General features: G+C 42.0%; 1 protein-coding gene across 3 annotated transcripts in view; it reads right to left on the reverse strand.

The window, feature by feature from the left end:
* The window catches only part of MYO1D (myosin ID), a 349,377-nt gene that overhangs the window by 242,927 nt on the left and 83,835 nt on the right, over positions 1-22,615 (reverse strand). For 2 of the 3 annotated variants that reach the window (XM_025851229.2, XM_073879409.1), the window contains exons 2-6: positions 9,123-9,331; positions 6,498-6,591; positions 4,442-4,607; positions 2,955-3,008; positions 1,374-1,469 (exon numbers count right to left, since the gene is read on the reverse strand). In XM_025851229.2, coding sequence (XP_025707014.1) covers positions 1,374-1,469; positions 2,955-3,008; positions 4,442-4,607; positions 6,498-6,591; positions 9,123-9,331 — 619 coding nt within the window. The remainder of the gene's footprint in view (positions 1-1,373; positions 1,470-2,954; positions 3,009-4,441; positions 4,608-6,497; positions 6,592-9,122; positions 9,332-22,615) is intronic. The other variant, XM_073879410.1, reaches the window with a different exon arrangement.

Genomic DNA, 22,615 nt, shown 5'->3' on the forward strand with positions numbered 1-22,615 from the left:
TGAATGTCAAACAATGGAAAGTTAATTGGGAAAGGCTAAATATCATTTATTTCTATGCACGGCAATAAAAGTACAGCTAATCAGGTAATGCAGGTATAATTCGCTTTAGATGAGTAATAGAAATAAAAAAGGAAACACCTCCCACATCTTAGATCCTTTTCCTTTCCTTTTAAAAATTCTTTTATTTCTCCCCGACTACAAGAGCAATGCATTTTCTATTACAAAACAAATTTAAAACATGGAAAAGTACAAGAACACAGATACCTGGACTCTCATCCATCCAGAATCAGTAATTAAAACCTTCCCTCCATATCTTATTTTATGGATTTATGTACCTTTCTCTGACAAAGTAGGATAATATTGTAATTACCAGTTTATAGTCTACCATCAACAGGCTACTATATCACTAGGATGAGCTATAAAGTGACTAGCAGAACACTAATTAGAAATAAAAGAGCAGAAAAGCATCTGCATATGGGAGTGCAAAAGGCCCACATGCAAGTGAAGGGAAAAAAAACTAAAAATTTGAAGGCTGAATAGAAATGCTCCAGGGTCACAAAACTATTTCCAGGATATATCAAAATCAGTACTTGAAAAAACAGGGAATGGAGAAGATTTTTGATACTCATTTTCAATCAGGGTGTTTTTTTTTAAAAATTTTTTATTGTTATGTTAATCACCATACATTACATCATTAGTTATTTTTTTTTTAAAGATTTATTTATTTGACAGAGAGAGACACAGCGAGAGAGGGAACACGAGCAGGGGGAGTGGGAGAGGGAGACGCAGGCTTCCCGCTGAGCAGGGAGCCCGATGCGGGACTCGATCCCAGGACCATGGGATCATGACCTGAGCCGAAGGCAGACGCTTAACGAATGAGCCACCCAGGCGCCCACATCATTAGTTTTGGATGTAGTGTTCCATGATTCATTGTTTGTGCATAACACCCAGTGCTCCACGCAGAACGTGCCCTCTTTAATACCCATCACCAGGGTGCTTTTAAAGTTCCTTCTGTCTTCCCAACTTGCCTGGGGGGGGGCCAAACCATATGGCATCTTCCTCTGAGGTGGATTTCCTAATCATATCAATATTTTTACAGTGTCAAAAGGAATAGGATTAAATATTGAAAAAAACCCACAAGATCACAAGAGAGAAACTTTATTCCCGTCAGATGGCAATGAAACACAGAAATGGTTATTAAGTGAAGTTGTTGAAGTGAAGTTGCAGTGAGTCTCTGTCCCTGAGAATTTAAAAACCAGAATGGAAGAAAAGAGTCACTCATTTGCTTAAAGGCAGCAGGCTGGACCAGAGAATCACTTAATATCCCCTCTGGTTTTTTGTCTGATTCTATATTTCAGAGAGGAAGCCCTTACCTTTAATTGAGCGGCTACATGGATATAGTTGTAGGATGACAGGGATTTCTGGAGATGTAGAGAGCGTAGCATCTGCTCTGAACCTCCCTGAAGTAGCTGAAAAAAATATTTAATTAGAAATAAATTGGCAAAATACACGCTGAGCCAAGTACATCAAATATTATAACAATGGTAATCTTGCTTTTACTATGGTCATTTGTTAAACAGGAGCTTATGCGTTGTGGTGGTCACTTGCTTAGCGGCCTCATTATCCAAACAAGATAGAGCTGTGTTTCAGAATTCAGAAAAAGTCAATATTGCCGTGGAAGTAAGAGGTATCAGCAGGCAGTCACATGCTGAATCACGCTGGAAACAAATAGCCTTTCCTCGTCAATCTCTATGTCAGGAAAGGAGCACCACTGGATACCCATGACTGAAGGGCTGAACAAAGACAAGTTTTAACACAGTCATCCAAGTAGGAAAAACACTGGGAAGAGCTTATGGGTTCTAGACATGAAAAGAACTCTTTTATATTCGGTAGAAAAATAGTTTAAGGAAAACATGGGGAATTGTCAACAAAAACATGAATACAATATGGATGGGTAGCCCTTATTTATAGAACATGCCTTTGGAAGGCGCTACGTTTAAATTTTCTACATTAAACTGTATGCTTTGTTTTACTTAAAAGGTATAATTATCAGATTTTCGAAAGTGATCTTTTAAAACTAAGTATACCAGAACTTGTATATACAAATGAGCACTGTCTATTAAAGCAGTTACCTAGAAAAAATTAAACTCGGCTGAATTGTATTCAACTTACGCTGTCACTGCTCCATCACCTGCAGAGACGGTTTCCACATGGAAATCAATCTTACTGATTTGTAGTTTTACTTTTAAAAAAAATCCCAAACAGCATTGCTTCATTTGATCACCCACTTAATTTCTTAGCACTGGTTCATGTTACTTGGGGCTTTAAAAATTTTAATTATGTATTATACTTGTTCTCTGAGCATAGACTTGTTAACAGAAAGGCTACTTTAAAAGATTCTGACTTTGACTTTAAAAGCATTCTTAAAAGAGGTATCAAATTTTTTTCTAAGCAATCACAGCTTTGATGGGATAAAGACGACAATTCTCCCTTGAATTCATAATTGTTTTAAGTAATCATATTGCTTTACAGCCTCCATGGGCAAAATAAACTGAAGTTGTATTCCTGTCTCTGGGCTCCCAAGTATGGGAACAACAGCTTCAATTCAAAATAAAACACAATTAATTTAACATATCCGGAATTTACCATTTCAAAAATTTTTACAGGTATTAAACTGTTCTCTACATTGCCAAAAGATGGAGGTGATGCTCAACCAAGGCAGTCAAGTCATCTGGTGGGTTAACCACCTGCTCGCTCTTTATAATAATCATGCTCATCAAATATCTGAAGCAGCACGTGGGCTACGGTGTGTGCACGCATGTACACGTGTGTAATGTGTCCTGGGCCAATGGAGGCAAAGGAGGCACAGGACAGGGAAGAGTCCCAACATAAAATATTCATTCCCTGTACAACTGGGCCAATGATGGATTACCTGCACAGCAGCAGATACTAACCTGATAAAAAGAATGAAAGCTTCTTTCTCCTGGCTGTTGCACAATCACTCGAGACTAAAAAAAACCCCAAAAACCCACATTAAATCATTAATCTGAGAATGCACCCCGAAAACAAAGTGCAAGCCAAGTTCTCAGGAAATCGCCTATCAATAGTGCTTTTTTTTAAAGATTTTATTTATTTGACAGAGAGAGACACAGTGGGAGAGGGAACACAAGCAGGGGCAGTGGGAGAGGGAGAAGCAGACTTCCCGCTGAGCAGGGAGCCCGATGTGGGACTCGATCCCAGGACCCCGGGATCATGACCTGAGCCGAAGGCAGACGCTTAATGACTGAGCCACCCAGGCGCCCTCAATAGTGTATTTAAATGTCCTGAAGACCCCATGGATTACCCACCTAAAACTAGGCCTCCTCTGTGGGGTTTTCTGTGCAACTTTTACTATTCTTTTTACTGCTTAAAACAGAATTCCCTAAACTTTATGAAAGTGAAGCTTTTTTTTTTTTTTTAACCTGGAGGCTAAAGATGGGATTTTTAGGGGGAAGAGGATTGGACGTGGGAGAACAGGAAAGGATGTTTAGGGTCCCCAGGGTCTGCTGGCATTTCAAAGAGCAATGCCTTATGTCCTGCAGTAAAATCAGTTGAGCGAAACCAGTCTATGGAGGCCCCTACCTTAGATGGCTCCCAAAAGCCTGCTGTGAGAAGTCTCACAGTGTACGTTCATTCAGAGGGGTCCTTTTGAGGGACTCCACACGTAAAGTGAAGCCACGAAACATTTTGGAAAAAGACTGATGACACCAGGCATTTCCAGTCCTTTTGTAACTGACACTGATAAAAACCCTTATTTCCTTAACAGTCTGACATCGATTTAACAAACAAAAACAGATTATGCTGCGTTACACTGCCATAAAAGATGCTATGAACAAATAGAAACTAGAAGAAAATGAGATTCAGATTCATTAAAATAAATATACATGGAAGTATCAAGTCAGTATGTTGTATACCTTAAATGTGCGTGGTGTCAAATGTCAATTATATCTCACTTAAAAAAAGAGTTGTATGGGCATGATTCTGTGAAAAGAGCGTCATTTCAGGGAATGGGTGTGCTGGTTCTTCTGCGATGCATTCAGGACAACAGCAGGAAAACATATGGGCAATGGTGATGTGTCAAAAGAGTAGAACTGATTAGTCCTAGATTGTGTTTTGGTCAAATCTTACCCAGAAGTTAGCACGCATTCACATACTACTCCCACTCCTGGCCAACACACACACACCTAAATCCTTATCTACGAAGCCCAAACTTTTTCCACCCTGATATTGTAGCAGCTAAGAAGAGTATCTTGTCACAGAAAAGGAACTGAGGAACAGGAAGGGAGGGAGGATAGGATTTAGAGCTACTTTTAAGTATTTTAAAAATTCTATACACGCGATTAGGTTTAAAAAAAAATTCAGCACTGGAAAACATTACCCTCAGAAATTAAGCACATTTTACCTTCTCCAATAAGTAGTTATTGATATGTCCACCAATAGGATCCCCTTTGAAATCAAAGTTGATATCCATGTATTTTCCAAACCTACTTGAGTTGTCATTACGGTTGGTTTTGGCATTTCCGAAAGCTTCCAAGACACAGTTGGACTTAAGCAACATATTCTTCACTCTTTGACACAGATAAATGAAAGTCATTATAAAAAGTTTAGAGGCTGGGCCTTTTAGAAAAACCAGATTTTTTTAAAGCACATCCAAACATTTATACAAAGATGCTGACTGCAGCATTGTTTGCAATATTAAAGCAAACCCTAAATGTCCACTAGTAGGGTTGGATAAAAAAACTTTTCTCCTAGTATAGGATGCATTGACAGAGAAAGAGGTTCAGAATAAACTAATGAATGAGGAATTAGGTTGTAAAATAACATGTGTTGCAGGGTCTTTGTGTGTCTGTGCATGTGTCCATGTGAGTGTGTGTGGGCAGGCACATAGTTCAGTAAATGCTTAAAAATCTGGAAAGGCTAGTACATTTCACTACAGGGACCTAGCTTGACAGGGTAATGTAGATTGGGATTTCAGGGGACTTCCACCTTGGACAAAATGCTGTAATTTTTAGTTTTTAAGTGAACATGTTTTATTGACAAAGAAAAATCTTAAAAAGATGTGTTGTGAAAAGAATGGGTGACACATTCATTCCTTATTCAATGAATGCTAACTTTCTATAGCACAGTCTCTCCCAATGGATACTTTTTAACTTTATGCTGGTCCTTTGTTTTCATTTCCCTGGCAAAACTCCTCTAGCATGGCTACACCTGTAGGAATCACACTGGCCATTGAAATAAGCTAATGTAGCAGATCCTCTATGACTCTAAGTCACCCCATAACCCTGCCAGCTTCTCTCCTCCCACATGAAAGTATACTTTTAAAATGTGGGGAGGGGGGACTGCACGCTTATGGTAAACAAGGGTGACCATCTTTAAAACTATAGTAAGATATGCCCATGAAACACCAGTCAATGTACACATGCCTGACTCTACCATACCAACTGGCTGTAGAAATAAAGTTAGTTCTCCCAAGCTTCTGTGGAGATTCAGATAACTGACTCATATTCGTGTCTTCATCATAGGAGATTGCAAATTCAGAATCAGAAGTGGGGATGTGTCACAGTCAAGAAAAAGGCCTCTTTGACCTCCAGCCCAGTTATGTAGAAATGAGGAAAGCCCTGGAAGGGTAAGTCTAGTCTACACCGCCTTCTTTTGTACCAACCCCGCATCCTTTCTTTTCTAGTCGTAAACTGAAGGCTGAGATGTGCATGCAGAGGGGACTCTTCCGAAAACAAATACTGAGCTTCACACTAGCAACTCTGAAAACCTTTTTTTCTCTCAAAAAGTGCACACCATAGAAGAAAGTTAAGTCATGTTACTTTATTGCCACATTTCTTTCTTAAAACAAAACAAAACAAAGAAACAACCCATCCATTTGTTCCTTACAAATGGATTAAGAAAATACTACGTGGCGCTCGGTGCTAAAAGCCGGGTCCTGCAGACAGCGCCCAGCAGCCTGCATCCTTGTACGCTGACAGCAGCCTGGCATGAAACTTAAAAAGAAAAGGGAATCATTCTAGTGCTTCTAATATCAGGGGTTCGGGCTGTGACAATGCAATTCAGGGAAGGCATGGTTCTGAGTCCTGGAGCCCCCTTTCCCTCCGGGAACCCAGGGCTCCTCAGAAGACAGCATAAAAAAGACAACTTGAACAATGACATCTACCCGCGGGAACACCCTAGCTGAGCACGTGTGACACTGAAGGCAGCAGTTACAGGTGGAGTGGGAACACTTTCATCTCCTGCAGCATTACCTTGTTTCCTATCTAGGTAAAGTTTACCAAAGCAGTATTTCTCTATGAAGAAGGGAATACAGATATAGGGTAACACAGATCAAAGGGCAGAGACAACAGTAAATCATCAACAAATGCTGGCTCCGTATGAGAGCTTCGGCCCCAGCAAGTGTGTGTAGCAAGCGGAGCCCCGAAGAGAGCGCCCCCCCATCTTCACACCGCCCTTACCTCTCCACCTCGGCTCTCTGGCTGGGGTTGGTGATGGCCGCAATGTACTGCATAATGTACTTACTGGCTTCCGTCTTACCCGCACCACTCTCCCCTGCGGGAAAAGTTGTGCAAGGCTTAACACCGTCACTGGAACCAACAGTAAGCCGACTTGTAACAGAAGAGTTGCAAATTTTGATGTTATTTACTTAAAACTTTTATGTTACATTGTTTGCTTTTTTTTTTTTTTTTGAGTTATTTCCTCCCGTCTTGATACAGTCTAGGTTCTAACAGCTCTGAAAATGCTGAGAAAAAAATGACTATTACAGAAGTAAAATAACAAACAGATTACAAGTTAAGATGTACTAAGTAGAAAATATCAAGGGATAAAATGGGGTAAATGAATTCCTGAGACCAGTCTTGGTGCTTGGCAGTGACTTTTAAGCACAGCAGAAATGAAACAAGCTAGTGACTCAAACACTGGCCATGGTGAAGTTCATATAACTTTTTTTTTTTTTTGAAGATTTTATTTATTTATTTGACACAGAGGGAGACACAGCGAGAGAGGGAACACAAGCAGGGGGAGTGGGAGAGGGCGAAGCAGGCCTCCTGCGGAGCAGGGAGCCCGACGCAGGGTTTGATCCCAGGACCCTGGGACTATGACCTGAGCCGAAAGCAGACACTTAATGACTCAGCCACCCAGGCGCCCCAGTTCATATAACCTTATGCTCTACAGCAAAATTTCTTTTCATCTTAACAAGGATGAAATATTCCTTCCAAAAATTAAAATCAGAGCAATTTTAGTGAAAATAAAACCAAACCAAACAGCAAGCTCCCAGACATGGTGTCACAGGAAAAGCGGGACAACTGGTATAAGGTGAGCAGAAGGGATCAGTTTAGAATGAGCTACCCCAATTTTTAAATGTGTATGCCTTTTGACCCCCAAATTCCACTTGTAGAAATTTATACTACAGAAATAGTAAAAATACTAATGGGATCAAATAAGAATTATAATCTTTAAAGACTGAAGGAGTATTTCTGCAGACTATACTGTGTGTGTGTCACAGCTGAACCCTGCAAATAACATGCCTGTCAGTAGAGGACTGGGCAGATATTCAATGGAACACTGCACAGGTGTAAGTCCCCCACTTCTATATACATGCTAATGAAAAGATGTCCACTCCAAAGGCGCCTGGGTGGCTCAGTTGGTTAAGTGGCTGCCTTCGGCTCAGGTCATGATCTCAGGGTCCTGGGACTGAGGCCCGCATTGGGCTCCCTGCTCAGCAGGAAGCCTGCTTCTCCCTCTCCCTCTGCCTCTCCCCTGGCTTGTGCTCTCTCTCTCAAATAAATAAAATCTTAAAAAAAGAAAGAAAGAAAAGATGTCCACTCCATAGGGTTAAAACAGAAAAACAAGTTACATAATAGCAGTTAGAACATAATTCTGTATCACAGTTACACATTTATAATTTAATATGCATGTATGACTATATGTGTTATACACAGAAAAATGTATAAAAAGGATAAACACTAAATTCACAGCTGTTACTGCTGGAGTTTTGGGGGTAACAAGGTATTCAAAGGGGAGAGACTTTTTGCTTTTACTTTATATGCTTAAATGATTGATTACTCCCTCCCTCCTTTTATAATCAGGTAGTATAGCTTTACATAATTGAATATAATGTAGTCCTAGGATATGATTCTCCAACACTAAGTTACTGTAACTCCTCTGACCCTTCATAATTTTTTCATCTATAAAGTAGAAACACAACTGTCTTAGCACTCAGAATTGTTTTGATAACCAAAATGGAATAAGGGTCATAAAAGCAGTTTTACAAGTATAAAGCCCCTAATGCAGATGTGAGGTATTATTAGCACCAAAATACATTCCCACAGTGTAGGAGAGGCCATCCTGGGTCAGCGGGCAGATACTTTCCCTATCCCCAATTCACACTACACGAGATTCCGCGAAGAGCTCAGCTCCAGCTCTCGGGCACACAGGGTCTATCACCTGTCTCTGCTCCGTAGGCTTCGAAGCTCCAGCCTCCAGCTGGGACAGCCCATTTCTGGTCCCTGTGCCTGGATGGCCCGTGACACTAACTCCCACTCGCCAATCTGACTTTGAGTTGTACCTCAGGACTTCATTTTCTTCCTTTCATTCTGCTGTTATTTAAAATAACCTTTGTGGGGCACCTGGGTGGCTCAGTTGGTTGAGCGTCTGCTTTCGGCTCAGGTCATGATCTCAGGGTCCTGGGATGGAGCCCTGCGTTGGGCTCTCTGCTCGGCGGGGAGTCTGCTTCTCCCTCTGCCTGCCTCTCTCTCTGACAGATAAAGAAATAAAAATCTTCTAAAAAAAATAACCTTCGTTACATTTTATCCAGTACTTTTATGTCCTTGAGACGGAAGGAAGAATCTTTCATGATCAGAAGTCCATCCACATGTAACATGGATTTATAAATGAACCAAGACTAGACATCTGTCAGAAATGATCTGGTGTTCACTGCAAATTTTTTTCTCCTATAAAACTGCTTACGTTTCTAACTTCCAAAAAAAAAAAAAAAAAGATCTGTTCAACAGTTTGGATCCTTGAGTACCTAATAAGTTAAATGCATTTTGACCTTGAAAGTACAGGGGATCCCCTCTGAATACCTGATATCACAATACAAGTGTCTTTTGAGCGCCTCTTCATAGCTTTGTAAGCAGCATCAGCAATTGCAAAAAGATGAGGAGGTCTCTCGTACAGCTCACGTCCTTTATACTGCTCGATTGTGTCCCTCCCATAGATGTTCAAAGACTTGTAAGGATTCACAGAAACAACGACTTCTCCAATGAATGTGTAGATGCGCCCTTTTTCAAACCTGTACAGAAGCAAAAGAAACAGAAGAGTAGCTGTGGTTATATAGAAATGCTGTCTTTCCTAAGTCTCATTTCTAAGAAGATCCAAGTGTCCCAGGAACAGTTTCTGAACTGACATTTCAATGATTCTGAATTTAATTTGAGACAATGCTTAAGGTTGTGCCCCTTCAGATGCTGCTGGTAGAAAAGACCAGTAGGAGTTAAAAGCCAAGAAAGAAGAAAGAATGTAATTTGGGGGAGGCTGGATATTCCCTATTTCCAAATACAAAAGGACCAGAAGGGGCTCTACACTAAGAGCTCTAGTAAGAAAAGAAACAAAAGTTAAAGCAGGTCTTGTAATCTACTTAGCCAGATTTGCAATTATAAAGACAACTGTCCCAATACATTCCTTTGGTTCTCCCTCTTGAAACCACACTAAAATGTCAGTAAAAGGAGTAGGAACGCTGAAATTCATAACAGAGAGAATGGTAGAGGAGATGCTTTTGGCACACATCAAATTCATTATTTTAAACAACTGCCTAAAATTTCATGGTATAGATTATCATTCTTTATTCAATCATCCCCCTTCCTTCCTGCTATTATGAATAATACTGTAGAAAATACTACTGACACATAATCTTACAAATCACTGCTTTTATTTCTGTGGGAAAGCTGGTTGAAAGGTATGTGTATTTTTAAAAGTATTTATAATATGATAGCACCTTTTTACCATAAAACGCTAGCACGCTGCCCCATAGATGATTTGGATGTCTAACTGCACATAGATATATTTGATAAATGATTACACAAGCATAGAAAAATATGGAAGACCACTTGTTATGTTTTATGTGCCCTTTTATACATACAACAGGGTGATGAGGAGGAAGGCCATGTGGGTGGATGGAAGGAAGCCACAGGAACAAAGAAAAAAAAAAGAGTAAAAAAAAAACCACACAACCTGGCATATATGATATGACTGCAACTGCACAAAATTATGTGTCTATATTTACAAAGAAAAAATTTAAATCTAAAACTTAGAAAACCCGTATCTATTCACCCTATATACATTAACCGACACATATAGACATCCATCAACCAGGCGAACACCCAAATGGAGGTTTCTACACAAGTTGTTGCCAACACACGCCCCCTGCTGAAAGGCACAGGTAGACACAGTTTGTATCCGAGAATGAAGGGAGTGCCGAGACGGGCAAAATGCTCATCCACAGACAGCGACAGTGCCTCGAAGCACGCTTGCTTAGGACCAGTGCAGCAGGGCAAGAACCCTCAACTTCCTTCACAATGGAATGAAGGCTGTTGGCTATAATTAGGAGTGGAAACAAGCAGATGCTGATAATGTCAACAATAAATTAAAGCCAAGATTTTTATTAATTAGTGTATATTTAAATAAAAGCTATTAATAACCACGTTAAGGTTGTCTTGTGCATTTTTCTACTATGGTTTTCCTATGAATCCCCCCTCATTGTTGGACAGAGTTTACATGGTGGTTAAAAGCCTGGACTCTGGGGTCCTCTACATCTGGGTCTGAATGCTCACACTGCAAATATAAGAGCTGTGAGACCTTGTGAAAGTTACCTCACCTCCATGTGTTTCAGATTCATCTGTAAAATGGAGATAATTATACCCCTCTCTCCCTCTGGCACTGAGTAAGTACTTAAAAAAAAAAAAGCGCAATTAATCTTAAGCTTCCAATTATGCTCTGCATGAAAAATATTTTTAATAAACGCTTTTAATGTATGGTGATTAACAATAAAAATTTAAAAAATAACACAATTAAAAAATAAACACTTATTTTATATTAACATTGCTACTTAAATCACAGCAATCCCTACACATGAGGAATTAATTCAATGATCATGATCTGATTCCCCGACTCAGCTGTTAATCAACGAACAGCAAATCACAAGCAAAATGTCCACATAACTCATGTTCAAACACCCACAAAAATAATAAAAAGCTAAGGTTCACTACCCAAGCCTTTCTGGCTTAACCTGCAAATTTGCAGGACACGCTCAACAGCTGTCTTCAAGGATAAGAATTAAAAGGACATGATTCCTTCGTTTTAGAAACAATATCCAACCAGGAAAAAAAAATAAAGAAGGATGTTAGGGAAAAAAAAGATTACCTCACAAGTCTGGAACTCTGTGAACTGAGACACAGCAAATAGCATCTGAGATCAGAATGCTGGTGTAAGACTCCAGGTCTGCCTAATGACGAAATTCCATTTTATTTCAAATGGAGTATTTTGCCTATCAAAACTTCTAGACATGTTTGTAAAACACAATTAAAATACATGTATGAACCATCAAATCCAAAATTGTTAATGTGAAGATAGTGGCAAAGGGTCAACAAAATATAGTATTAAATACAACACTTCGGTAATTTATAAAATGTTAGAAACTTGTTTGAAAGTCTGGTTATCACAGACGAAGCTTTCGATTTGGTTAAGGCTTAAAATCACCGCGAGATGGCGCCAGTATACACTTTAACACCAGTGCAGTATTGCAGTTTGCTTTTGGAAAGCCTTGGGTTAAGAAGTTAGCACTCAGGTAATGTAGTCACCTGCTTGGTATGCCTCCGTAAGGAACTACTGTAATTATTCTCAACGACAAATAGGGTGATACCATCTCTTACAAAAGACCAAGGAATGCATTTTTATGCCTTCTTTGTGAAAAGCTTTTATGACAAACTTTTATAATGCATTCTTCAAACATTTATTCAATATCTACTATGTGCCAGACACCAGGCCTGACTTTGGGAATTAAAAAAATGAATAAAGAGCAGGGAAGTATTGCAAATAAATAATAACAACATGACAGGTAAGATAATAAAGGTATGCACTGTGTTGGCAAAGATGATCACAACACACCCCTTCCCACGAGGAACCCAAAGAGTACGCAAAGTCCAGAGCAAAGCCCACGAGGCCTTTTGTGCTCTGTCCTCCATATTTCCTTTCACTCGACTCTCCTAACTACCCACGACACACAGACCTATCAAACCCTCCCTATCCCCCTCTCTGTCTCAGTCACTCCTGCTGTTACATTAATGAGCTACTTAAGAGTACCCAAGGCTTGTTACAGTTCATGGTTTGGCCATGGGGTTTATTCTGCCTACAATACCCTCTCCCCACCCAGTCTCTTCTTCACCCATCTGCTCAGCCCATTCTCACTCTTTTCAAAAGCCTACGCCTCAGCTCCCCCAGGAAGTCACTCTTGATACGCCCATTTCCAACACTGACATTTTGGTCTTCGCTCTGTTCAGATGTTTTTTCTTTAGAACTTCCAAAATACTTAAAATAGCTTAACAGCGATTGATTTTTAAACTCGATTTCTTGGGGTACCTGGGTGGCTCAGTTGGTTGAGCGTCTGACTCTTGATTTCGGCTCAGGTCATGATCTCAGAGTGAGATCGAGCCCTGCATTGGCTCGTGCTAGGCGTGGAGCCTGCTGAAGATTCTCTCTCTCCCTCTGCTCCTCCCCCACCCACGGTTCACACACACTCTCTTTCCCTTTCTAAAAAAAACCCCAAAGAACAACAAAACCTCAATTTCTTTAAGAAGTTTAAAGATAATTACTGACTGGGCCAGGTATTTTCACTGGCTTCTGAATGAAACAAGAAGGTTCTAAAAGTTTTTTTAAGTTTATTTTTCTAAATTTATTTATTTTACAGAAGGCACATGCAGGGGAAGCAGCAGGCAGAGGGAGAGGGAGAAGCAGGCTCCCTGCAGACCTAGGGAGCCCCACACAGGGCTTGATTCCAGGACCCCAGGACCACAACCTGAGCTGAAGGCAGACACTCAACTGACTGAGCCATCCAGGTACCCCAAGTTTATTTATTTTTTAGTAATCTCTACATCCAACGTGGGGCTCGAACTCACAACCCCAAGATCAAGAGTCACTTGTTCTTCTGACTGAGCCAGCCAGGGGCCCCTAAAACATGTTTGAACTAATGAGTAGCCATGAAGAAGATGTAAAGGTAATGCCTTCGGAGGACAACAGTCTTGTACAGGAATTCTGGAACATTTTTTTTTAAAAAATATTTGCATTAATTCGCACATCATTTATACAAAAATTAAGGTACAACAGGAAGTTGAGATATACAGGGCTCCTTCACATCAGTCAAGGGCACAACCGTACAGAGAAGTATGACCCTGGGGAGTGCGGTGTGTATACATCAACTGATCCTACAGGTAATGAAGTGTTAGCTGCGGACTAAGGCGAGCTCCACAGGAACTTCAGTGTGAAGGCAGAACCACATGGCAAGACTGGAAGGACAGGAGGGAGGCTGGCCTTCCTAGAGCAGAAAGCCCGTGTCAGGGAATGTCAGGGAACAGCTGGGTAAGTAGGAGGGAGCTGGATTCTACTGTTGTGAAAGGCTCTGAAAGCCAGGCTGGGGAGGTTTAAATTCGACGTGACTGGAAACAAGGAATCAGGGAAGACTCTTCTAGGTGAAGAGGTCAATAAGGCCGAGAATGGCAGCAGAAAGGAGAGAAAGGGAAATGTGAGTTACTTCAAAGGGAAATTGGACAGAATCCAAACACTTACTGAACATGAAGGGCAAACATATATTTAACTTTGAGCTGGGTGGAGGAGAAGAGGGAATTTACTTCAGATGATGAGATTTCAGAGGTACCCTCGAGGCTTCCAAGGTTGGTTCACCCACTAACAGAATTCAGTGTTGTCCTTGGCTGACTACTTAACATGAAATCAATTACAATCAGGAGGAAAATTATCTGTGAATAGTATACTAAGTATTCAAGAGAATCTTCATTCATGAGTAAATATTACTTATTTCATGAGAATGTATGCTTTCAGATAGGAGGGGCTTAATCACATTGATTTGGCCTGTTTTCCTTCCCTCTTCAATGTACATGAAATCCTGAGTTGCTGGGAACATTCATGTTGCCCAGGAAACGTGTTCACCTGCACAAGCCATCTCTCTGCCTTCTACTATCTCCTCAAGCAACTCCAGCCTGCTGCCCAAAGCTAGTTCTCAACCACACTGCTGAATCCCCCGGCTGATTCTCTGTCTTCACCTTACTTGGTGTCTCAGCAGCCTCTGATACTGACTCTTGCTTCAACACACTCTTCTCGTGGCTTCTCTGGGGCCACCTTCTCTGAGTGTTCCTCCTCTATCTCCTTTACTGGCCCCTCCTTTTCTCATGATCTCTAAACACTCAGGTTTTCTAGGGTTGGGTCCTGGATCAACTTCAAATACCACCTAAGGGACTACTGTTTAAGGAGGATAGAGTATGGTTATCTTGGCCCGATTGCACCGTCTGAAAATCATCAAGAACAACAAAATGAAACAAAGCCAGAAAACATTACCTACTAGGAAACAAAAACCCAGCCATGACTCTGACATATGATCTATGAAGGATGGTTGGAAGTGCCACGAAAAGTCGACATAGTTGGGCGCCTGGGTGGCTCAGTCGGTTGAGTGACTGCCTTCGGCTCAGGTCATGATCCTGGAGTCCCGGGATCGAGTCCCATGTCGGGCTCCCTGCTCAGCGGGGAGTCTGCTTCTTCCTCTGACCCTCCCCCCTCTCATGTGCTCTCTCTCTCTCATTCTCGCTCTCTCAAATAAATAAATAAAAAATTAAAAAAAAAAGTCGACATAGTTGAGGGAGGTCGCTGAGAGAGAAGAAGCACCTTTGCAAACACCAGGCCCTGGAGCAGAATTCTCCAGAAGTAGGCTGTTCAATGTTACAGGAAAAAAGTAGGCAAAGAAACTGACAGACAAAGGGCAGATCAAGAATACCCACGAAAAATAAGTATGTCAGGAAGGAGAAAAATTATGGTAAAATATTTCTGCACGAAAGCAAAGAACGTAAAAATAATATATCCCATTAAACCAAGAGATCAAAGAAAACATTTAAAAATAGAGAAATCATGTTTCAAACCATTCTTTGGAAAAGGGAGACGGGAAACCAGAAGAGCTCAAGGAAACAGAAGAGGAGAAAACCTCACAGAAATGAAGGCTACACTAACAGACAGGAGAATGGGCGTGGATACTGCCGGACACAGGGGCGAGAAGAAAAGGCGGAGAAAAGTGAGCAAAACAACGTGGAAAAACAAAGCTGAAGCAGAAAGAAGGAACGTATAGAAGACGGAGATAATGGAGATCACATGACAGGTGTTCCTGAAGACTTTGGTATGATAATGGTGAGCTTTCAAAGCAGCCAACAAAGATGCCAATAATGCATGTCAATGGACAGTGTTAGAAAACAGACCAGGCCCCTGGAAAAACAAAGACCATGGATCATTAGCACCATGGCTTGAACTGTGGCCTCCCCCCAGAAAAGATACGTTGAAGTCCTAATCCCTGGTACCCGTGAAAGTGTCCTTATTTAGAAACAGAGCTTTGCAGATGGAATCAAGATGAAGTCATCAGAGTGGGCCCAAATCCAACATGACTGGGTTATGAGAAGAGGAAAGCACCACGTGACAGGGAGGACACCATGTGATGACAAAGGCAGACAGATGCAAGCCAAGGTCACTCCCAGAAGCTGGGAAGAGGCAAGGAAGGATGTCTCTCCTACCGGTTTCAGACACAGCATGGCCCTTGACTTGGGACTTCTAGCCTTCAGAACTGTGAGATAAGGAGTGTCTCATCTTTTAAGCCACCCAGTTTGTGGTATTTTGTTATAGCAACTCTAGGAAATGAATACAACTAGTTATACCGAAATAAATTCCATGAAAATGGCCTGATTTCACTTACATTTAAAGAAATGCAAATCAAACCAACAATATGGCACAATTTTCTCCAGGTCGAGAATGTAGATAGTGAACAGCGTCAGCAAGAACACGAGGTCACAGGTGTCTTCCCTGTCGCAGGTATCATCTTCGTTGGCATGACTTCCTTTTAATCCATTCTCCATAAAATATAAATCTAAATGCTCATTCCTATCCTTAAATCTTTTCAGTGGGAAGCCTTAATATGAGGTCAATCTGACATCCAGATGTTGGCTTATCTCATGCCAACTACTCCTGATGACTGTGCTCTGGCCAAGAATAAAACAAGATCTGTCCCCACCTAAAGTGCCCTGTCCACCAGCATCCCATGCTTGTTCCCTCTATGGTAGTCAGCACAAGAAGTTTCTTGTTTGTTTTCTGTCTCCAGAGGAGTACAGACCATACTTACCTTGTTCATTGCTTTATCTTCAGCACGCAATATAGTGCCTGGAACTTATAAGAGCTGGTTAAATATTTGAGGAATTAAAAAAATGAAGGGATGAAGGAATGAGTCCCCTTAGCCTACCTCCGTTCTCTCAGCAAATGGTTTGCATCCCATTTATGGAGAAAATTCAGGCCATCAAGTGTGTAAGACTTTAAATCACCTACCATCATTACCTTTTTTTAAAAAAAATTATGTACTTAATTTCACTTTTCTTATTTCCTTATGAGTCAAGCATGGGAGGTGGGGAGATTAAGTACAGCACGATATCACCTAGTTTTTAATGGGCCACATCCCTATGTTCTACCAGAAAAAAACCTTTCCTTTCACATGGGCAGCTTTGCGTAATCTAGATACAAATAGTAACTTATATTCCAGGAAAATATAATTAAAACAGAATATACTCTGACTCACCCTCCGAGACAGGTTTTTCACTGTTAGGGAAGGAAGTTGCAAAGTGTTGGGGGGGTTGACTTGGAACTGGAGGTATCAGTTTGAACTCGGCATATGTGGTGGGGCATAGGGAATGGAAAGGGAGAGAGAGATGTATGTGCACACACATTTCCTAGCTCTGTCTTCTGAGGAAGCTTAGAAGCAATGACACCCAGATGTTGGCTTGTATTCTTAACTAAAAAGACCCAGGATCCCGTGGAGAAAAGTGGATTCTGGAGCTGGGGCAGGGGAAGTATAAGATGAGTCTGGAATACCTTGTTGAGCCAGAAAGTAGGGAAGTACTCAGAGAATGACAGCAACTTGTCAAAAGAAACAGGAACCAAAGTGAATGGGCTCCCACTGGCCAAATCTGGAACCACATGAGCGCTGAAATAAGTAATATCAGAAACATCATAATCCCCCGAATAAAATCAGAATCTATGAGCCCAGACTGATATAAAATAGAAGTGAACTGGAGAAGGAAAAGCCCTTCCTTAGAGTAGAATGACAACTAAGAAATACAGAAGGAATGATGTTAGAAAATGATCTGTGCATGCAAAAACCAGTAGTTGAAAGTGTGATGAGGAATGGGGTATTTGCATAGCTGCAAAGTATCTCCCCGCAAATTACTTAGCAATTACAAAGGGAAAGACAACTAATTTTACAGGAGAGAAATGCTGTGACCACCTAAACCATGTGCTCAAAGTTACTGTCACCACTACTGATGCAAACTGACATGTGTGCCTGTATCATTAATTTTATGTGAGGCGCCCCAAACATTCGGTCAAACAGTATCCTGGGGTGTCTGTGCAGGTGTTGCTGGATAAGAGTAACATCAGAATCAGTGGACTGACAATAGCCAAACTGTGGAAAGAGCCAAGATGTCCATCGACAGATAAATGGATAAAGAAGATGTGGAATATATACACAATGGAATATTATGCAGCCATCAAAAGGAATGAGATCTTGCCACTTGCAACGACGTGGATAGAACTAGAGGGTGTTATGCTGAGTGAAATAAGTCAATCAGAGAAAGACATGTATCATACGACCTCACTGATATGAGGAATTCTTAATCTCAGGAAACAAACTGAGGGTTGTTGGAGTGGTGGGGGGTGGGAGGGATGGGGTGGCTGGGTGATAGACATTGGGGAAGATATGTGCTACGGTGAGCGCTGTGAATTGTGCAAGACTGTTGAATCACAGATCTGTACTTCTGAAACAAATAATGCAACATATGTTAAGAAAAAAGAAAAAGAAGAAGATAGCAGGAGGGGAAGAATGAAGGCAAGTAAGTCAGAGGGGGAGATGAACCATGAGAGATGATGGACTCTGAAAAACAAACTGAGGGTTCTAGAGGGGAGGGGGTGGGGGGATGGGTTAGCCTGGTGATGGGTATTAAAGAGGGCACATTCTGCGTGGAGCACTGGGTGTTATGCACAAACAATGAATCATGGAACACTACATCAAAAACTAATGATGTAATATATGGTGATTAACATAATAAAAAAAAACAGAATCAGTGGACTGAACAGAGCAGAGTGCCCTCCCCGGTGTGGGTGGGCCTCATCCAATCCAGAAGGCCTGATTAGAATAAAAGCGTGACTCAGAAACAATGCTTTGTCTCTCAGCTTCACTGTCTCTGAGCTGGGACACAGGTCTCCTGCCCTTATATCCAGGCTCAGACTAGAACTTGCACCACCGGCTCTCCTGGGACTCCAGCCTGCCGACTGCAGAGTTGGGACTTCTCGGCCTCCGTAACTGTGCTGGCCAAAAAAAAAAATCTCTCCAAATGTGTGTATATAGACACACACATATCCTACTGGTTCTTTATCTCTGGAGTTGGACTAATACAGATTTTGTACCAAGAGTGGTTGTAGAGGGACAGAATCTTAAGAATGAGGTTTCTGAGTTAGTTCTGGAGTTTCGGGAACTGGCTCTCTGATCAGATTTTTTAAAAAAGATTTATTTATTTAAGAGAAAGAGAGAGAGAGAGAGCATGAGCAGGAGGGGCAGAGGGAGAGGGAGAGTGAATCTCAAGCAGACTCCACACTGAGTGTGGAACGTAATGCGGGGCTTGAGCCCAGGACCCTGAGATCATGACCTGAGCTAAAATCAAAGAGTTGGATGCTTAACCAACTGACCCACCTAGGCACCCCAGGTTTTTATTTTGAATAGACAATACAGGCTCTCAGTAAAAGATTCAGAAAATATAAATGATCAGACAGTGGAAAGTGTTTCTCATTTTTCTCATTTTCCCACAGTCTCCCTTGCCAGAGGCAGCCACTGCTACTGGATTTCTGTGAATTTTTCTAGAAAGAGGTTATGCATACACACACATATATAATCTTTTTTACATGAATGACTTTTTTTCTCTAATTAAAATATGTATCTTGGTGATAGTTTCGTGGAAGTAAATAGAGAAAAGCCTCATTTTTTATGCCTGCATAGTATTTCATTTCGGGATGAATATACAATAACATATTTAATTAGTCCCTATTGGACTTTTAGGCTGTTACTAATCTTTTCTACTATGAACAATGCAACTGTAAATACAATGGCATCTATTTCTTTGTGCATATGTGTACATATTCCTGTAGAACACATTTCTAGAACTGAAGTTGCCAGGTCAAAGGATACGTACAATTTAAATTTGTGAATTTTTGCCAAATTCTTCTCCAGAGAGGCTGCTGTAGCAATTCGTACTTCCACCTACAGTTTGTTTGCTGGGTGTGGATTTTTAAACCAACAACGCTGGCCCATATCAGAAGGACAGCTTATAATGCAGTTTTAATTTCAAAGTACACCAAACTTTGACCCCTTTCTTTATTGATGTACCAAACTTATGCAATGCTCATTAGCTTACTGCCAACTTTCCATATGTTCAGTTCAACTTCCCCAGTTCTTAGATGAGAATTTCTCCCAAGGGTGAAGACATCTTATTGCAGCTTCTCCTGGCAAAATCATGGTCTCCATGTGATGGAATCAATTCATCTACTCCCCTTTGTTAGACTGCACGTTCCTGAAGTGGGCAGGGATTATTTGTTAGATTATGAGTGGAGAGCCACACAGCCCTGGAGCCGTAGGTTTGAATCCTGGCCCTGCTAGTTACTGATTGTGTGTGTTCATAAACATCTGAGTAACTAATAAGTGCCTTGTGCCAGGCACTGTGCCAAGAGCCTGAGTTACAAAGAATAAGGCATGGTATTAATGTACCAAAGACAGAGACAATGCCACGTAGTACACACAATGACAGAGGATTTAAAAATGACATTATTTTTTTAATATTTAATTTTTATTTTTCTTAAAGACTTTTTATTTGTGAGAAAGAGAGCGCAAGCATGAATTGGGGGTAGGGGCAGAGGGAGAAGCAGACTCTCTGCAGAGCAGGGAGCCCAATGTAGGGCTCGACCCAGGATCCCAAGATCATGACCTGAGCCAAAGGCAGATGCTTAAATGACAGAGCCACCCCGGTGCCCCGAAAAATGACACATTTAAAAAAAAACTTGTCATTTCCCTCTGGCTTCCATTCTCTTTCTCTCTTGCTCACATGTGCGCGTGCATGCATATGCATGCGCCATCCCCCCCCCATCATATTGTTTTGGAAAAGATTTAGGGCAATAACAAAGATAGAAAGGATGCTATGGAAGCTCAGAAACAGGAAACCTAACCCAGTTTTAGGAGCGGGAGGGTTCAAAGAAGACATCCAAAAATTAATTTCTTGACATCTGATTTATTTATGTGATCATACCCTCTCCACAGGTAGATCTAGGCACTTCTTGACTTATACTGCCTTAAGAGCACCTGAAATAGGATGCTTTATTTTGCCTTTTTATTAACATACCGAAGCCTCGAAAGAGAACATTTGAGGAGACCACAGCCCACCAGTGTAGCAGGGTGACACTGGCACCTAGCTCCCAGGAGTGTTCCACGGGATGAGACGCTCCGCTCACGGGAACAACTCGCACACTGTTGGCACGCAGTGAGCATACAATGACGTGAAGTCCTCTTTTATTATGAGCAATACCGCCAGCCATCCAAACGGCAGGACACGGCTTTCCTCCCCTCGGGTCCCCCTGTCCTGTGCGCCGCATCTGTGCTGTGCTGGGTCTACCCTCACAGCGACGGTCACTTCTGTTAGCCTACTGGATCACCATCCAGCTTGGCGTCGTGTCTAGAAGAGATCCTCCAAGTAGTTCACAGGGACCCTCTGAAGTCAGAAAACCTTCCATAGCAATTGTCAGCCTTTCCACAGCACAGGAAAGTCATGAGGGCCCCTGGCAGTGGCCTGACCGGCTCCCTGGCTTCATCTCTCGGTTTTCTTTTCCAGAGCCACCTCTCCTCACGTGAGCAGCACAAAGGGTAGTTAACCAGCCAGTGTGGTGAGGAGATGCCTGGCTGAATTATTTTACCTTTTTCTTTCCTTTTTTTTTCATTGCAAGATGAATTTGATACATACTATACGTTTTTAGAGAATGCCTGCTTTTTCAAAACACATTCCTATTATATAGTAAGACATGCCTTGTAGAGAAACATTAGCATTAAAAGTTGTTATTGCTGTCTTCGGTTTTATTTGTAGTCACTTGTTCATTCATTCAGGAGTTATTAGCACGTTCCAAGCACTGTTCTGGGAGCCATGGTGGAGGGATGAGCAGGCAGACCCGTCTCCCCCCTAATTCAGGGTAATGAGAAGGACAGACACTGAATGGGCTCCAGGAAGAGGCAACAGAAGGTGCAGGGCACAGGTGGAAGGAGGGACGAGTGCAGGACACAGGACTACACCACAGCAAGGACAGCAAGGGGAGCGTGAGGGCTGCGCAGGGAGGTGGGTGTGCGAGACGTGCAGTGTCACGGGGTCTTGCGCGGTATCTCAAGGGCAGAGTTTAAGCACTGACCACATTGGCCTTTTGCAAGCCCCTGTGACTGGAGGCTGGAGAGGACGGAGTGCCTGGCAGGGGAGCAGGGAGGAAACCACTGCCTGGGTCCTGGGAAGGGCCCCCCGGGGCTCCGGCTGGAGAGGAGCAGTGGGGAGGTGGAGCAGGGACAGGCTCTGAGAGCAGAAGCGGCACCGATTGGATAGGGTGACTTCCCGGATGTGAGATGTGGGAAAGACGAAGGTGTCAAGCTGACCACGGTGCTGCTTATTATACGGAACTGGGACAGTAGGGGAAGAGCACAATTTTGGGAGGTGATGGTGAACCCCACAAGCTGTGTTGGGTCTGAGATTCCTGAGGGAGAGCCAAGGAAAATGCTGCTTACTCCTCTTTCTCTCTTAAGCTAATTGCGCCTGACCCTTTGGACACAAAGGAAACAATGCACAGGATGGCAGACACAGAGTACCCAGAGCACAGGGAGGGCGGCCAGAAATCCTACCTGTCACCAAGGGCACCTGCTGTGGGCGGGCGGGGGGGTGGGCACCTGCTCTGCGGCCCAGGAAGAGACGAGAGATATCTGGGTTTTATTTTAATTTTTGTATTACCTGAATTTGATCATGTCAAGTGACTCAGCGATTCTACCTTCCTGGTATAAGGAAATAGCAGAAACAAACACAACACTGTCCCCACCTAAAGGCTATCTACTGAGGTCCCAGGCAATGTGGTTAAGACAATACTACTACCAATACGATAGCTCCTTCTCAGTACACAGTCTAAATTCTTGACCAAAAAAGACATTTTTTAC

The sequence above is a fragment of the Callorhinus ursinus genome, unplaced genomic scaffold (assembly GCF_003265705.2).
Source record: "Callorhinus ursinus isolate GAN/ISIS: 27379988/994484 unplaced genomic scaffold, GSC_fseal_2.0 scaffold34, whole genome shotgun sequence".
Lineage (NCBI taxonomy): Eukaryota > Metazoa > Chordata > Mammalia > Carnivora > Otariidae > Callorhinus > Callorhinus ursinus.